The 16,314-nt window shown below is 41.0% G+C and overlaps 1 protein-coding gene across 1 annotated transcript in view; it reads left to right on the top strand.

Annotated features, from left to right (window-relative positions):
• The window catches only part of PEX6 (peroxisomal biogenesis factor 6), a 71,199-nt gene extending 61,070 nt beyond the window's left edge, over positions 1-10,129 (top strand). The window contains exons 14-17 of the mRNA XM_075204529.1: positions 1,348-1,464; positions 2,787-2,864; positions 3,878-4,017; positions 9,766-10,129. Coding sequence (XP_075060630.1) covers positions 1,348-1,464; positions 2,787-2,864; positions 3,878-4,017; positions 9,766-9,914 — 484 coding nt within the window. The 3' untranslated portion in view covers positions 9,915-10,129. The remainder of the gene's footprint in view (positions 1-1,347; positions 1,465-2,786; positions 2,865-3,877; positions 4,018-9,765) is intronic.
• Positions 10,130-16,314: the final 6,185 nt, after the last annotated feature.

Here is a 16,314-nt window from a genome sequence, read left to right as displayed (position 1 = left end):
GCCTGTTTTTAATGAATCCAATATAAAATTCTGCAACTAACCTACAAGGCCGTCAACAAAATTGCACCAACATACATCTCCTCACTTGTCTCAAAATATCTCCCAACTCGACACCTCCGTTCTGCACAAGATCTGCGTCTCTCTTCCACTCTCATCACTTCCTCCCATTCTCGGTCACAGGACTTTTTTCGGGCTGCACTCACTTTGTGGAATTCCCTCCCTCGCACAGTAAGACTTTCCTCTAGTCTTCAAACCTTCAAACGTTCTCTGAAAACTCACCTCTTCAGACAGGCTTATAATATTCCTCAACCACATCTTAATCTCCTCTATTACCATCCTCTACACAGCTAACACAAGACAACAAACCTCTGACCAACATTGCTGTGTGACTGATCACACAGCCCACTCAGTACTTTTACCTTTGCATTCTAGCTGGTCCAATGTGCAATATGATGTAGCACATGTCCTTGTGTTTCAAACTCCCATTGTCCTATAGATTGTAAGCTTGCGAGCAGGGTTCTCTTACCTCTCTGTCTGTATGTATTACCCAGTATTGTTTTATTAATGTTTGTTCCCAATTGTAAAGCGCTACGGAATCTGCTGGCGCTATATAAATTGATGATGATGACGATGATTATTTGTGTTTTGTTCAACTGAGCAAACACTCTTAGAGTGTAGGAAATGCACAGATATAGGAGACGCAACAATGAGTGCAAACCATTATCTGCCATCTGAGCATTAGAATTAGTGATTTTTTTTCTAACTAACTGGAAACATGAAGCCATCTCACACATAGTACCATATAAAACTTGCCTGATTAGAGTGTAAGCTGTGTGTTTCCCACTTAATAGAGAAATGAACCTGAAAGAATCAGTACACGCAGGAAAGTGTCAGGGAAAAATTGCACTTTTAACTATAACAGAGTTAGTAAAGGGTTCAGGAAAACTGTATTAAACAAAAAATTGTGTGAATTTGTTTTACTGTTTTTGTTAAGTCTTAAATTGTTTATAAAAATCACATTTTGTTGACATTTTAGCACAGCAAGTCCCATACTTACAATTTCTATAGAAGGTCACAATTTACTGACCGGAAACTCAAATAGCAATTTGAACAACTACACCCAATGACCGTGCCAGGGCGTATGAACGAGAAGTTATAATTACAAGACTGTCTATTAACGTTCATTTTTATGAGAGTACAAACGAGCACAGTGATAATCCACTATGGAGAAGACAGCAGTGTGATCCTTCAGAGTTATCCACAGCGCTACCATACAGACCTGGCACTAATATTGGGGGTTGTGGCTCCTCCGCAGGTAAATATCTGACTTTACATTTCATCTGTCAGGGTGGTCTCTCAGTTATTGGCGGAGATGGACGGACTACACTCATCAAATGACGTTTTTGTGATTGGAGCCACAAATCGCCCAGATCTTCTGGATTCAGCTTTGCTACGACCTGGGAGGTAACCATCTTATATACAGATAATATGTCCTATCCATACTAGTGAGATAATCATTCTGTGACAGTACATTGTGTAACCGGACAGATGGATCATTCTGTGACAGTACATTGTGTAACCGGACAGACGGATCATTCTGTGACAGTACATTGTGTAAAACGGACAGATGGATCATTCTGTGACAGTACATTGTGTAACCGGACATAGGAGATGATCATTCTGTGACAGTACATTGTGTAACCGGACATAGGAGATGATCATTCTGTGACAGTACATTGTGTAACTGGACAGACGGATCATTCTGTGACAGTACATTGTGTAACCGGACAGACGGATCATTCTGTGACAGTACATTGTGTAACCGGACAGATGGATCATTATGTGACAGTACATTGTGTAACCGGACAGACGGATCATTCTGTGACAGTACATTGTGTAACCGGACAGAGGAGATGATCATTCTGTGACAGTACATTGTGTAACAGGACAGATGGATCATTCTGTGACAGTACATTGTGAAACAGGACAGATGGATCATTCTGTGACAGTACATTGTGTAACCGGACATAGGAGATGATCATTCTGTGACAGTACATTGTGTAACCGGACAGACGGATCATTCTGTGACAGTACATTGTGTAACCGGACAGATGGATCATTCTGTGACAGTACATTGTGTAACCGGACAGATGGATCATTCTGTGACAGTACATTGTGTAACCGGACAGATGGATCATTCTGTGACAGTACATTGTGTAACCGGACAGACGGATCATTCTGTGACAGTACATTGTGTAACCGGACAGACGGATCATTCTGTGACAGTACATTGTGTAACAGGACAGATGGATCATTCTGTGACAGTACTTTGTGTAACCGGACATAGGAGATGATCATTCTGTGACAGTACATTGTGTAACCGGACAGATGGATCATTCTGTGACAGTACATTGTGTAACCGGACAGACGGATCATTCTGTGACAGTACATTGTGTAACAGGACAGACGGATCATTCTATGACAGTATATTGTGTAACCGGACAGACGGATCATTCTGTGACAGTACATTGGCATCACTAATATTTTAAGATCACTTTTTTAAACAAGGAGTAAATGAAAATCAGCCAAAGAAATGGTGAAAGAATGAGCTGGGTTTCACCCTGTGTGACATGTCTATAACATATGGTGCTAATTTCACACTGTGTGTAATATATATAAATGTGAAATATGGGGGCAGGGTGCAGGCGAGATGAACGGAGCTTCCTGGAAATTTAGTTGGTTTTGTGTACGACCCTAAGACCGTTGTGGCCTCTGTGTTCCCCCAGGTTTGACAAGCTGGTGTATGTTGGGGTAAATGAAGATCGGGACTCACAGCTGAAGGTTCTAGAAGCCATAACACGCAAGTGAGTATGAGCTCCTGTGTCAGGCTGCACATGTCTACATGTAGTGACAGGATACACAGGGTGAGCACATACAATGTGTATGCTGTATGTGTGATACTAGTCACATACACAAGTTTGTGGCATCTGGTAACCCGTGTGCTGGTGCTAGTGTTTTATTAAATATATAGCGCCAGCATATTCTGTAGCGCTTTACAAACACAGTAATAAAACAAGACAAAGTGGTAAGAGGGCGCTGTAAGAAGCTGGGGGTTTGATATGTGAGGTTAAATGCTTCAGACTCCATATTGATCCAGCTACATTGTTCCTTTTAATAATTTAATTTGATTCATAATAAAGTTATAATTGAGGTGTTTATCTAGAAAGATTTGTAACTTCAGTCTACACTTTATCTCTTATGATTACTATGAATGTAAAAACAAATAATCGTATTTTGATTATTCTTTATCCCATTTCCTAACTATAGTTTAAAAACAATACATTAAACTTGTAGCCAACAGCAAAATAAAGATATTGGGCCTGATTCATTAATGATCTTAACTTAAGAAACTTCTTATTTCAGTCTCCTGGACAAAACCATGTTACAATACAAGGGGTGCAAATTAGATTTCTGTTTTGCACATAAGATAAATACTGACTGTTTTTTCATCTAGTACATAAATATCAACTTTAAATGTCAGTGTACAAATAAGCTATCAAGTATTTGTGTGTTACATGAAAAAACAGTCAGTATTTAACTTATGTGCAAAACGGAAAACTAATTTGCACCCTTTGTATTGTTACATGGTTTTGTCCAGGAGACTGAAATAAAAAGTTTCTTAAGTTAAGATCATTAATGAATCAGGCCCATTATAGTCCTAAATCTGCTTCTGGGATTAATCTGGTTGCTGGGCAGTGTCTTCTCTCACTCCTGCTTTATGTCCTCATGGATTGATCTCTCCTGTTTCCTGGCTGACCGCTAGATGAGGCTAGTAGGGGAGAGATGAGCATTGAAGAGGTCTCCCTGTTTCTTGCAGGTTCTCTCTGGATCCTGCAGTTGACCTCTCATTGGTGTTAGAATACTGTCCGTCTGTCCTGAGCGGGGCTGACCTCTACGCTCTGTGTGCGGACGCAATGATGAGTGCTGTTAAAGAGAAGGTTAAGCGCCTGCAGGATGGTGAGTACCTGGGATTTTAGGTAAAGAGAGGGATTAGGAGCAGAAAGAAAGGTGGAAGGGAAGAGTAACTGCTGCCAGGGGTATGAGAAGGGATAGTAGGTAGGAAGAGCCCCATCCATGGGGATCCGTGCTCATAAGAAGTATTTCAGATGAACTGGAGGCTCGTTGCTGTTGGTTTTCTTAGTGACATTAGTGATGTCACAGTCTCTGCTGGGAGCGTTAGTTCAGTTTGTCAGCGTTCCGGGATGTGACCTGGATTGAACCATAAACGTCTCGCTCATATCCTTTCAGTTCTTGGTCTGTTCAGAGTCTGGTGATTACGTCCTGTGATCGGTGTTGTTGATCACAGACAGGACAGTCCCTCAACAAATGAATATCAAATATAAAACTTCACTTTTATTTAATCATTTTTAAAATAAAAGACAAAGCAGCGAAATAACCATTCAAAATGTATGTAATATGTATGTAGTGTATTAAAATCCAAAGAACATCCGACAGCGGCGTAGGATACGCGTCATAAATAAGGTATTAAGGAGCAATTTAATCACCAATAAATTTCTAATATCATTAGATTTTATAGTCCGCTCCTATAATGCTGAATGTCGAGTCCCTACCTAACTCAATACATCTAGAAGCGGGGGGCATTAGATTGGGTTTTAAATATATATATATCTAGGTGTATCAGTATTGGACATGAGTTCAGTGATTCCTTGCGCATATATTAGAGATACTGTTACTAACACTTAGCTAGTTTCAGCCTCTTTATTCAGGGTTAGCTGAGATATATTATCATATTATACTTGATTTCTATGTTTGCCAAAAATCATGCGCTTTACACCGTCAATATTAGGAAATGTATTGCATTAGTATATATCCCAACTCTTCCCTTATGTATTTAATTGGCGCTAATTGCTCCTTGCGCATATATTGAATAAACCATAATATTTAGTTCATTTGAATCTCTTTATTCAGGGTTAGTTGGAATATATTATCACACTACATATCTATTATCACCATACATATCTATTATCACACTGCATATATATTATCACACTACATATATACTATCACACTACAAATATACTATCACACTACATATCTATTATCACACTACATATATACTATCACACTACATATATACTATCACACTACATATATATTATCACACTACATATATATTATCACACTACATATATACTATCACACTACATATATATTATCACACTACATATATACTATCACACTACATATATACTATCACACTACATATATACTATCACACTACATATATACTATCACACTATATATATACTATAACACTATATATATATTATCACACTACATATATACTATCACACTACATATATACTATCACACTACATATATACTATCACACTACATATATACTATCACACTATATATATATATTATCACACTACATATATACTATCACACTACATATATATTATCACACTACATATATATTATCACACTACATATATACTATCACACTACATATATACTATCACACTACATATATACTATCACACTACATATATACTATCACACTACATATATACTATCACACTACATATATACTATCACACTATATATATACTATAACACTATATATATATTATCACACTACATATATACTATCACACTACATATATACTATCACACTACATATATACTATCACACTACATATATACTATCACACTACATATATACTATCACACTACATATATACTATCACACTATATATATATTATCACACTACATATATACTATCACACTACATATATACTATCACACTACATATATATTATCACACTACATATATATTATCACATTACATATATACTATCACACTACATATATATTATCACACTACATATATATTATCACACTACATATATACTATCACACTATATATAAATTATCACACTACATATATACTATCACACTACATATATACTATCACACTACATATATACTATCACACTACATATATATTATCACACTACATATATATTATCACACTACATATATACTATCACACTACATATATACTATAACACTATATATATATTATCACACTACATATATACTATCACACTACATATATATTATCACACTACATATATACTATCACACTATATATATATTATCACACTACATATATATTATCACACTACATATATATTATCACACTACATATATACTATCACACTATATATATATTATCACACTACATATATATTATCACACTACATATATACTATCACACTACATATATACTATCACACTACATATATACTATCACACTACATATATACTATCACACTACATATATACTATCACACTACATATATACTATCACACTACATATATATTATCACACTACATATATATTATCACACTACATATATATTATCACACTACATATATACTATCACACTATATATATACTATAACACTATATATATATTAATACACTACATATATACTATCACACTACATATATACTATCACACTACATATATACTATCACACTACATATATACTATCACACTACATATATACTATCACACTACATATATATTATCACACTACATATATATTATCACACTACATATATACTATCACACTATATATATACTATCACACTATATATATATTATCACACTACATATATACTATCACACTACATATATATTATCACACTACATATATACTATCACACTACATATATATTATCACACTACATATATACTATCACACTACATATATACTATCACACTACATATATACTATCACACTACATATATATTATCACACTACATATATACTATCACACTATATATATACTATAACACTATATATATATTATCACACTATATATATACTATAACACTATATATATATATTATCACACTACATATATATTATCACACTACATATATACTATCACACTATATATATATTATCACACTACATATATACTATCACACTATATATATATTATCACACTATATATATATTATCACACTACATATATATTATCACACTACATATATATTATCACACTACATATATACTATCACACTATATATATACTATAACACTATATATATATTATCACACTACATATATATTATCACACTATATATATACTATCACACTATATATATACTATAACACTATATATATATATATTATCACACTACATATATATTATCACACTACATATATACTATCACACTATATATATATTATCACACTACATATATACTATCACACTATATATATATTATCACACTACATATATATTATCACACTACATATATACTATCACACTATATATATACTATAACACTATATATATATTATCACACTACATATATACTATCACACTACATATATATTATCACACTATATATATATTATCACACTACATATATATTATCACACTACATATATACTATCACACTACATATATACTATCACACTACATATATACTATCACACTATATATATATTATCACACTACATATATATTATCACACTACATATATACTATCACACTACATATATATTATCACACTACATATATATTATCACACTACATATATATTATCACACTACATATATACTATCACACTATATATATACTATAACACTATATATATATTATCACACTACATATATACTATCACACTACATATATATTATCACACTACATATATACTATCACACTATATATATATTATCACACTACATATATACTATCACACTATATATATATTATCACACTATATATATATTATTACACTACATATATACTATCACACTATATATATATTATCACACTACATATATACGATCACACTACATATATATTATCACACTACATATATATTATCACACTACATATCTATTATCACACTACATTTAAATACTGAAGTTATCAGAGAACGTGCATTCTGCACTATCAGTATTCAATGATCCTAGTAGTATGTATCTCACTTTTTCCTAATATGCATTAATTAGAGCTTGTTGGATAGTCCATGTCCTAAAGTGCTCAGAAATATGAAATAATATCATTCATCCTGAGTTAACACCCAAAAATATTATAATGTCCCCCAGGAGTCCTCTTATTACATAGGCAGATCTCAGTAGTCTTATGTGCATAGTATTTGAGGTAACATAGTACCTTCAGCGCATAGAGATGCCGCTGTCAGGTGCCTGTGACGTCACATTCCCCCGACGTACGTTTCGCTCGTAGCTTTTTCAAAGAGGTAACCCGAAGTTAATAAACAAACCCCGTCCAATCACCTTGCAAGAAATTGATTGATGGGTGATCTCAAAATCTGATTGATCACCTGACCCTGCAACTTTCCCTTTAGGGCCTCATCCGCACAATAGGTTTTCTCGCCGAGCGTCTGAGTTATAAGTATTTCTTTCTTCTCTGCTGCCTGCATCTGACATTTGGCTTGTTCCGGGATCCCTGCTTGCTGTCTACTTAGTACCAGGTTTGTTTGATATCAGCAGCCATTTTTGAAGGACACAACATCTGGCCTCCTGCAGCCGAGTCCAATTTTCTTTGCAGACACCTCTGGTGAAGACCAAGAAAGCCGACAAACACCATTGAGGCCAGTTCCCATCCTCAGGCATCCTAGCCCTGTCCTTACAGTCATAAAACAAATGGTGCAGTTTCTAGTACAGTCTGGATCTGGACTGTGGTGGCCGCTCTGGTAACAATATCACCGTTTTTGCAGAAGGCTGATACCATTCTGTGTTGTAACCACAGAATCCTACTGTATAGATATAACACCACAGGTAATGGGTTAATATACACAGCTAAATACACCAGAAAGTACTATAATCACCAACATCCCCTTGTTACTACATTATATCTAGGACAGAACACACATAGACCAATTCAGCAACCCTAAAAGGAACAATCTGGAAGAAAAGAGGGACAAGGGGGTTTGTTTCAAGAAGCAGTGAAGTCAGTTGCTACGGACGAAGGACTTCAGCAGTTCTGGGGTTAAGTGGGTGGCTCTTAGCCCTATTGTTAGGTTTTCTCCACCATTGTAATACAAAGATGATATTTATGGAACCTCTATAAGTGCAAATGTGATCTCATGAAGGGAATACTTATATTTTGGTGTGATGATGTCTCCTAGATGTCTGATATCAAAACCTCTCTGATGGACGAAACCGCTCAATGTGGTCACATGAAATAGTGGAATTGAACAATCTGCACAATAATAACAAACAATACTATTGTGCAGAATGTTTGATTCCCTCCGGTATTCCACTATTTCATGTGACCACATTGAGCGGTTTCGTCCATCAGAGAGGTTTTGATATCAGACATCTAGGAGACATCATCACACCAAAATATAAGTATTCCCTTCATGAGATCACATTTGCGCTTATAGAGGTTCCATAAATATTATCTTTGTATTACATGTATGTTGGGGAACTGCTGTAAGTTTATGTTTGGAATCTATTCGGCTGCATTTGGAAGAAGCGCCGGTTAAGCTCGGCTATATTATATCAACAGTTGATTTTTTCCACCATTTTCCTCAGACAAAATGATTTATAAGTAAGTAACACATTTCATTTTCTGAGACATCGGGATGAGCGCTACTTCTTGTTGGCTTCTCTCAGTAAGAACGTATCACCCGTTACTTGTCAGGACGTTCGCTCATGCGATGCCTTCTTGTATCTCCCAGGTGTGGAAGAGACCGGTGTGGAGCTTCTTCTTCGCATGGAACATTTGTTTCAGGCTGCGGAGCGTCTTCATCCATCGGTGTCACCCCAGGAAATAGAACGTTACGAAAGGGTCCACAAGCAGTTTTCTACCACATCCACTAATATATAACAACCTGCTTCATACAAAGCCCGGATGATGGATGATTTATAGTGTAAAGTGATATTGTACAGTAATACTAATGCTGTAAACTAGTTACACTGACCACCAGCATAATAGCGGCAATGACTCGTCTACGTTCCATAGCTGAAGTCGTGAACATCATTCTCTACCTAACCAGATGCTCATTTCTGTATAAATTCCTGTAATAAACATCTGTGTAAACAAAGAGCGGTGATGTTATCAGTCTGTATATTACATCTGATATCCATAGGAGTTACATCACCTATACTTCTCCCACTAATAGTCCTCACACCCACCCTACTCCCACCTATACTTCTCCCACTAATAGTCCTCACACTGGTACATCCTCACACCCACCCTACTCCCACCTATACTACTCCCACTAATAGTCCTCACACAGGTACATCCTCACACCCACCCTACTCCCACCTATACTACTCCCACTAATAGTCCTCACACAGGTACACCCTCACACCCACCCTACTCCCACCTATACTACTCCCACTAATAGTCCTCACACAGGTACACCCTCACACCCACCCTACTCCCACCTATACTTCTCCCACTAATAGTCCTCACACAGGTACACCCTCACACCCACCCTACTCCCACCTATACTACTCCCACTAATAGTCCTCACACAGGTACATCCTCACACCCACCCTACTCCCACCTATACTTCTCCCACTAATAGTCCTCACACAGGTACACCCTCACACCCACCCTACTCCCACCTATACTACTCCCACTAATAGTCCTCACACAGGTACACCCTCACACCCACCCTACTCCCACCTATACTTTTCCCACTAATAGTCCTCACACTGGTACACCCTCACACCCACCCTACTCCCACCTATACTACTCACACAGATACACCCTCACACCCACCCTACTCCCACCTATACTTCTCCCACTAATACTACTCACACAGGTACATCCTCACACCCACCCTACTCCCACCTATACTACTCACACAGGTACACCCTCACACCTACCCTACTCCCACCTATACTACTCACACAGATACACCCTCACACCCACCCTACTCCCACCTATACTACTCACACAGGTACACCCTCACACCCACCCTACTCCCACCTATACTACTCCCACTAATAGTCCTCACACTGGTACATCCTCACACCTACCCTACTCCCACCTATACTACTCACACAGGTACACCCTCACACCTACCCTACTCCCACCTATACTACTCCCACTAATAGTCCTCACACTGGTACATCCTCACACCCACCCTACTCCCACCTATACTACTCACAGAGGTACACCCTCACACCTACCCTACTCCCACCTATACTACTCCCACTAATAGTCCTCACACCCACCCTACTCCCACCTATACTACTCACACAGGTACACCCTCACACCTACCCTACTCCCACCTATACTACTCACACTGGTATATCCTCACACCTACCCTACTCCCACCTATACTTCTCCCACTAATAGTCCTCACACTGGTACATCCTCACACCTACCCTACTCCCACCTATACTACTCCCACTAATAGTCCTCACACCCACCCTACTCCCACCTATTCTAACACTGGTACACCCTCACACCTACCCTACTCCCACCTATACTTCTCCCACTAATAGTCCTCACACTGGTACATCCTCACACCTACCCTACTCCCACCTATACTACTCCCACTAATAGTCCTCACACCCACCCTACTCCCACCTATTCTAACACTGGTACACCCTCACACCTACCCTACTCCCACCTATACTTCTCCCACTAATAGTCCTCACACCTACCCTGCTCCCACCTATACTACTCCCACTAATAGTCCTCACACTGGTACATCCTCACACCTACCCTACTCCCACCTATACTACTCACACAGGTACATCCTCACACCTACCCTGCTCCCACCTATACTACTCCCACTAATAGTCCTCACACTGGTACATCCTCACACCCACCCTACTCCCACCTATACTACTCACACAGGTACACCCTCACACCTACCCTACTCCCACCTATACTACTCCCACTAATAGTCCTCACACCCACCCTACTCCCACCTATACTACTCCCACTGGTACACCCTCACACCTACCCTACTCCCACCTATACTACTCACACAGGTACACCCTCACACCTACCCTACTCCCACCTATACTACTCACACTGGTACACCCTCACACCTACCCTACTCCCACCTATACTTCTCCCACTAATAGTCCTCACACTGGTACATCCTCACACCTACCCTACTCCCACCTATACTACTCCCACTAATAGTCCTCACACCCACCCTACTCCCACCTATTCTAACACTGGTACACCCTCACACCTACCCTACTCCCACCTATACTTCTCCCACTAATAGTCCTCACACCTACCCTACTCCCACCTATACTACTCCCACTAATAGTCCTCACACTGGTACACCCTCACACCTACCCTACTCCCACCTATACTACTCCCACTAATAGTCCTCACACTGGTACATCCTCACACCTACCCTACTCCCACCTATACTACTCCCACCTATACTACTCACACTGGTACACCCTCACACCTACCCATCTCCCACCTATACTACTCACACTGGTACACCCTCACACCTACCCTACTCCCACCTATACTACTCACACTGGTACACCCTCACACCTACCCAACTCCCACCTATACTGCTCACACTGGTACATCCTCACACCTACCCTACTCCCACCTATTCTAACACAGGTACACCTACCCTACTCCCACCTGTACTACTCACACTGGTACACCCTCACACCTACCCTACTCCCACCTATTCTAACATAGGTACACCCTCACACCTACCCTACTCCCACCTATACTACTCACACTGGTACACCCTCACACCTACCCTACTCCCACCTATACTACTCACACAGGTACACCCTCACACCTACCCTACTCCCACCTATACTACTCACACTGGTACTCCCTCACACCTACCCTACTCCCACCTATACTACTCACACTGGTACACCCTCACACCTACCCTACTCCCACCTATACTACTCACACAGGTACATCCTCACACCTACCCTACTCCCACCTATACTACTCACACAGGTACACCCTCACACCTACCCTACTCCCACTGGTACACCCTCACACCTAACCTACTCCCACCTATACTACTCACACAGGTACACCCTCACACCTGCCGTACTCCCACCTGTACTGCTCACACTGGTACATCCTCACACCTACCCTACTCCCACCTATTCTAACACAGGTACACCCTCACACCTACCCTACTCCCACCTATACTACTCACACTGGTACACCCTCACACCTACCCTACTCCCACCTATACTACTCACACAGGTACACCCTCACACCTACCCTACTCCCACCTATACTACTCACACTGGTACACCCTCACACCTACCCTACTCCCACCTATACTACTCACACAGGTACATCCTCACACCTACCCTACTCCCACCTATACTACTCACACTGGTACACCCTCACACCTAACCTACTCCCACCTATACTACTCACACAGGTACACCCTCACACCTACCCTACTCCCTCCTATACTACTCACACAGGTACACCCTCACACCTACCCTACTCCCACCTATACTACTCACACTGGTACTCCCTCACACCTACCCTACTCCCACCTATACTACTCACACTGGTACACCCTCACACCTACCCTACTCCCACCTATTCTACTCACACATGTACATCCTCACACCTACCCTACTCCCACCTATACTACTCACACAGGTACACCCTCACACCTACCCTACTCCCACTGGTACACCCTCACACCTAACCTACTCCCACCTATACTACTCACACAGGTACACCCTCACACCTGCCGTACTCCCACCTGTACTGCTCACACTGGTACATCCTCACACCTACCCTACTCCCACCTATTCTAACACAGGTACACCCTCACACCTACCCTACTCCCACCTATACTACTCACACTGGTACACCCTCACACCTACCCTACTCCCACCTATACTACTCACACAGGTACACCCTCACACCTACCCTACTCCCACCTATACTACTCACACTGGTACACCCTCACACCTACCCTACTCCCACCTATACTACTCACACAGGTACATCCTCACACCTACCCTACTCCCACCTATACTACTCACACTGGTACACCCTCACACCTAACCTACTCCCACCTATACTACTCACACAGGTACACCCTCACACCTACCCTACTCCCTCCTATACTACTCACACAGGTACATCCTCACACCTACCCTACTCCCACCTATACTACTCACACTGGTACATCCTCACACCTACCCTACTCCCACCTATACTACTCACACTGGTACACCCTCACACCTACCCTACTCCCACCTATTCTACTCACACATGTACATCCTCACACCTAACCTACTCTCACCTATACTACTCACACAGGTACACCCTCACACCTACCCTACTCCCACCTATACTACTCACACAGGTACACCCTCACACCTACCCTACTCCCACCTATACTACTCACACATGTACATCCTCACACCTACCCTACTCCCACCTATACTACTCACACAAGTACACCCTCACACCTACCCTACTCCCACCTATACTACTCACACATGTACATCCTCACACCTACCCTACTCCCACGGACACACTCACACCTACCCTACTCCCACCTATACTACTCACACATGTACATCCTCACACCTAACCTACTCCCACCTATACTACTCACACAGGTACACCCTCACACCTACCCTACTCCCACCTATACTACTCACACAGGTACACCCTCACACCTACCCTACTCCCACCTATACTACTCACACATGTACATCCTCACACCTACCCTACTCCCACCTATACTACTCACACATGTACATCCTCACACCTACCCTACTCCCACGGACACACTCACACCTACCCTACTCCCACCTATACTACTCACACTGGTACACCCTCACACCTACCCTACTCCCACCTATACTACTCACACATGTACATCCTCACACCTGCCGTACTCCCACCTATACTACTCACACAGGTACACCCTCACACCTACCCTAATCCCACCTATACTACTCACACTGGTACACCCTCACACCTACCCTACTCCCTCCTATACTACTCACACTGGTACACCCTCACACCTACCCTACTCCCACCTATACTACTCACACAGGTACACCCTCACCCCTACCCTACTCCCACCTATACTACTCACACAGGTACACCCTCACACCTACCCTACTCCCACCTATACTACTCACACATGTACATCCTCACACCTGCCGTACTCCCACCTATACTACTCACACATGTACATCCTCACACCTACCCTACTCCCACGGACACACTCACACCTACCATACTCCCACCTATACTACTCACACAGGTACACCCTCACACCTACCCTACTCCCACCTATACTACTCACACATGTACATCCTCACACCTGCCGTACTCCCACCTATACTACTCACACAGGTACACCCTCACACCTACCCTACTCCCACCTATACTACTCACACTGATACACCCTCACACCTACCCTACTCCCACCTATACTACTCACACTGGTACACCCTCACACCTACCCTACTCCCACCTATACTACTCACACTGGTACATCCTCACACCTGCCGTACTCCCACCTATACTACTCACACATGTACATCCTCACACCTACCCTACTCCCACGGACACACTCACACCTACCCTACTCCCACCTATACTACTCACACATGTACATCCTCACACCTAACCTACTCCCACCTATACTACTCACACATGTACACCCTCATACCTACCCTACTCCCACCTATACTACTCACACAGGTACACCCTCACACCTACCCTAATCCCACCTATACTACTCACACTGGTACACCCTCACACCTACCCTACTCCCACCTATACTACTCACACTGGTATATCCTCACACCTACCCTACTCCCACCTATACTGCTCATACTGGTACACCCTCACACCTACCCTACTCCCACCTATACTACTCACACTGGTTCACTCTCACACCTACCGTACTACCACCTATACTGCAATTACTGGTACACCCTCACACATACCCTACTCACACAGGTACACCCTCACACCTACGCTCCTACCTATCTATACTACTACTTACACTGGTAGATGACATTGACCATGAGCTCACCATGATATATCTCACCCGCAAGCTCCTTGACTGGGAGGTAAACTGGGCAACTGTGGGGAAGAACTGTGTATGCCCCCTACCTCTGTGACCAAGAGTTCACCCTTCTCAATTGCCATAATGCACTGACAAGGCTGATGAGGAACTCGGAAAACAATGAGCATATGGGGCATTGCCATGCAGGCCTTCAGCTTTACTATACAGCATAAGAGAAGCTGTACGCATGAA

This window comes from Mixophyes fleayi, chromosome 3 (genome assembly GCF_038048845.1).
Source record: "Mixophyes fleayi isolate aMixFle1 chromosome 3, aMixFle1.hap1, whole genome shotgun sequence".
Classification (NCBI taxonomy): Eukaryota; Metazoa; Chordata; class Amphibia; order Anura; family Limnodynastidae; genus Mixophyes; species Mixophyes fleayi.
Note: the sequence above shows the minus strand (reverse complement) of the source record. Positions and strands in the feature narration are given on the sequence as shown.